The 4,111-nt window shown below is 34.4% G+C and overlaps 1 protein-coding gene across 1 annotated transcript; it reads left to right on the top strand.

Annotated features, from left to right (window-relative positions):
• The first annotated feature begins 7 nt into the window (after nt 1-7).
• On the top strand, nt 8-3,158 carry LOC125256228. The gene is made up of 4 exons (XM_048172041.1): nt 8-909; nt 997-1,155; nt 1,576-1,668; nt 1,883-3,158. Exons 1-4 carry the CDS (start codon nt 391-393, stop codon nt 2,195-2,197), a joined length of 1,086 nt encoding a protein of 361 aa, XP_048027998.1. The 5' UTR covers nt 8-390; the 3' UTR covers nt 2,198-3,158.
• The last annotated feature ends 953 nt before the right edge of the window (nt 3,159-4,111 follow it).

Here is a 4,111-nt window from a genome sequence, read left to right as displayed (position 1 = left end):
TCATCAATAGATGAGCTCAAAGAAATTCTATGTGAAAAACTAAAGATTGATCAAAACTTTGTGATCCAGTATGAGGACCCTGATTTTGGTGGTCAGCTTTGCAATTTGTGTAACATAGAAGAACTTCCATCTGATAAAGTCACACTGAAGATTATCTGGGAGGTCTTCAAAACTGCATCAGTAGCAGAACTCCCAGGAAATGAAAGCACAGGGTCTGACACTGACTTTACCCTAGACACAGCAAGCATCTCATCCAATCTGTCCAGTCCATCTTCTTCATCAGTCAGGGAAGAACGTTGGCCTTGTGTTTTCCAAATTCCCAATTTCTCCTATGATGTAGAGTTCAGACTGAGAAAAGCTAATGAAGTGTATGAAAAACAGAACACTACCATGGATGTTACACGAGATGTCAAGATAGAAATACTGGACAAGTTGGCAGAAACAATGTACTCCTTTAAAGCTTACCCAAGTGATTCTGAAATTGACCAAGTGGCAGTTGCGTTAGTTTCCAGACATCCATGTTTAAGGGAACTTGGCTGTGACACAGGATGCAGGGGCTGGAAGATGAGCTTAAAATTTAAAATGGGTAATTACAGACAAAAATTACGCAGTGCTGGATGTAGTGAGCTTGGCAATAAAAGAGATGATGGTTCAAGAGTACCCCAGAAGAAACCAAGAAGATCAGAAATCAACTTCCTTCCAGACAATCCTGTCGGTTTAGATGATGCTGCACTGGAACATGAAAGGGAACAGCTTGAGCTTGAAGTCAAGAAAAGGAACATGGACATGATGATACTGAATACCAAAATGGAAACTACATTCCCTCTCAGGAGAAAAGAAATAGTCAATGATCAACCATTGGTCTCTGTCATCAAAGAAAGATGGCCTGGCCTCTTTTTGGAGGAACAAGTAAGTTACATTTTGTCTATATATTATTTTGTCCTGATTGTATATAGATTTAAATGTTAACAGATTTTTTTCCTTTCACTTCCTCAGGTTTGCACAGAGTTCCAAAGGATCACTTGTGTGGACCTTAAAACGACATTCATGACAGCTCTTAACAAATATAGCAACTGTCTCATCAAAATGTATCGAGCAAAGAGTAAAGACCTTGGAGATGAAATGAAAATGATCCTGGACCATTTTGATGAGCAGGTATGATTCCTATACTTACGAATCTTTTGAAATTAGTGGTTATACAGTGCGTGCAGAATTATTAGGCACGTTGATTTTCTGATCATTTATTTCCAGGCACATTTTACCAATTCCAAACCACATTAATCTTAATAACTACTATTCATTTTGTATTTAATAACTTATAAGTGATATATAATTGTTTGTGAAGGCAATATCGCATTCATTATCGCAGATGAATCGCCTTCGATAACGAATGCGATATTGCGTGGCTTGTCAGTGATCTACGGCTCTGTCTATTCAATGCTGCTCCATTTGAAAGCAGGTGATGGCGATTTAGTGGTAATCAGGGAACCGGCTTTACTGACGAAATGTGCGTGACAATCGCATGCGATATATATCGCCCAGCCCTAATTAAAATGATTTATTTCTCTTTTACAGACAACAGACATTGTATCACACAGATACTCTACGGCTCTACGGGGACTCCCCTTGTACCTCAGGGAGCGAGATGCAATATCAAAGACTTGTGTGGTAGGTCTTCAGCTTTTTGTTCATCTCATATATTCATTGATTACTGTTATTTTATTGAATGCGTTGTTATATTTAATAAAGTTTCTGATGTGGTTTGCATGTGGCTCGTTTTCATCAAGTATTTACATCAGGTTGGCACATAATGCCATGCTTTGTTTGCAATTTTTATATTTGTACTTCACCATTTTTTTCATGACATTTATATAATTCTAAGGACACTGATTTAGAGGAGACATACACAAGAGGAGTGAAACTGGGCATTCTTGAAGTCATGGAGGACAATCTCTCGCAGGCAACAAAGAGATGTCAAAACCTCGCCATCATCCTGGAGGAAACTGTGGTTGTGGAGGACCTACCAGACTTTCCCACTGCTTTCATGGTACTCTTTGGACTTCTCTATGCGCTAAACATTGAGTATCCAAAAGGACTCAAATACACATTTGAGGCAGTGCAGAACATCTTTGTGGGATTGGGAGAAAAGTGTACCAACAGAGTTCAGTCCCTGAAGAATAAGCTTTTTACTCTGTAGGGAGTTTAAGATGCTTTGTGTTTTCAGATGCTTTTATTGTTAATTGGTACCTTCGGCATAATGATGGTGTTTGTTAGGATATTGTGTTAAGGTGAATTTTAAATTCAGACTTGTAGTCTTGAATTCTCTAAAGTCAACGCATATTTGTTTACTTGATATTCGTTGATATACTGTTCAGTTGTACTAAACCTTTCATGTTTAGGTGTATCAGCACTTTGGAGATGGATGGTCTATTTTACATTTTGAAAGATTGTGTTCCTCATATGCTACTGTTTAGTCACTTTTCATATTCATATTTAGTGGCATTGTTTTATAAAACTGTTTTAACAGCAGTGTGTAATTTTAGTTGCAGTATTGCAGTATTTCAATTTGCAGTGTTGAATCACTTTGGCTTAAATATGTTTGAATTTAAAAAAGACTTGTTACAGGATTTTTGTGATGGTGCTAGCAAGACTTTCATTATTGATACACTTTGGACTGTTAGTGCAATTATAAGACATTTATTTCCTTTGAGAATATTTAAAGGGATGGTTAAATCAAAAATGATAATATCATTTACATTTTTCTCAAACTCCTATGACTATCTTTATTCTTTAGAACACAAGAATATAATTTTATATAAATGTAATCCATATGATTTAATCCATGCCTTCTGAAGCAATACAATCAGATGTCAAGATTTTTTAAAGAGTTAGAGTAAGATTTTGATCTTTCTCCCAAAAGTATTGCTTCAGAAAAAGTTGATTAAACAATAGCTGCATGTTTTTGTGCATGTTCCACAGAAGAAAGTAATATGAGTTTGAGACAGAAAAAGTAAATTATAATGAATTATCATTTGAGTAAACTATGCCTTTAAGAGAAATTCTTGTCACAATGACAGCTAACTGAAATTACATTTAATTGCCTTACACATGTTTGTGAAAGTAAATTGCTGTTTGGAATAAATGTTTTGTTGTGTTAACTTGCTGTTTTCAGTTTTTATCTTGGGCGATGCTATTGTAGTTTCCAGCCATAACGTATTATTTCTTAGTACCAATTTCCAATAGCATTTTTTTGTTCACTCAACTTAAGACATTGAGTTCTTCAGACAAAAAATGTTGAGTTGGCCCAACTTAAAAAAATTTGTTAAAGAATAGTTGGACCTCTCCAGAAAACTAACGATCTTAAGTTAACTCAACTAAACATTTTTTGTATGACTGACAACTTAATTTCAGTCAGTTTAACTGTTATTTACAAAAGTTGAGTAAACAAGAAAAAGCTAGGGGAAATTAGTACCAAGATTTTTTTTGTTGTACTGGCTTAAAATTTTTTACAGTGTATCATATGAGCCATAGAAGCATGATGTCTCATATATTATAAAAAAAAAAAAAAAAAAAAAAGAGAGAGATTTTGTCTAAAGGGTCAATAAACTGTTCCATTTAAATAAATTAGATTTTCTGACTATTATATGTCAAGGTGCTGGAGCAAAATCCACAACACTGTAAAATTACTGTTAAAAATGTACATTTTTCAATTAATATTAATAACTAAAAATTTAACATTTGATAGAAAACATCTCTATGTTATTATTGAAGTTCTGTAAAAAGGTGCTTTTTTGGTAAGGATAAAATTAAATCAAAAAAGGTAATCCAAGGAACACTTCCAATTCAAATTTTTAAGCCTTTTTAAAAAGCCTAGCTAGTTCATAGTAAAACATTTATATTAAAAAAAAGGAAAAAATACTATGGGTATCTTTAGTGCTCATAAACTGGTTTGTCACAAATTAGCTCAATGACAAGTGACTTGAGACAGAGGGCACGGACATATAGTACACAAACTCTTTCTATTGATGTGCACAAAGACTGGCTGCTATTCTCATGTTACATTATCTACACTCAGGTTTACCAAAAAAAGTAATCATTTTTTAAGGGAACC

Source organism: Megalobrama amblycephala, linkage group LG21 (assembly GCF_018812025.1).
Source record: "Megalobrama amblycephala isolate DHTTF-2021 linkage group LG21, ASM1881202v1, whole genome shotgun sequence".
Lineage (NCBI taxonomy): Eukaryota > Metazoa > Chordata > Actinopteri > Cypriniformes > Xenocyprididae > Megalobrama > Megalobrama amblycephala.
Note: the sequence above shows the minus strand (reverse complement) of the source record. Positions and strands in the feature narration are given on the sequence as shown.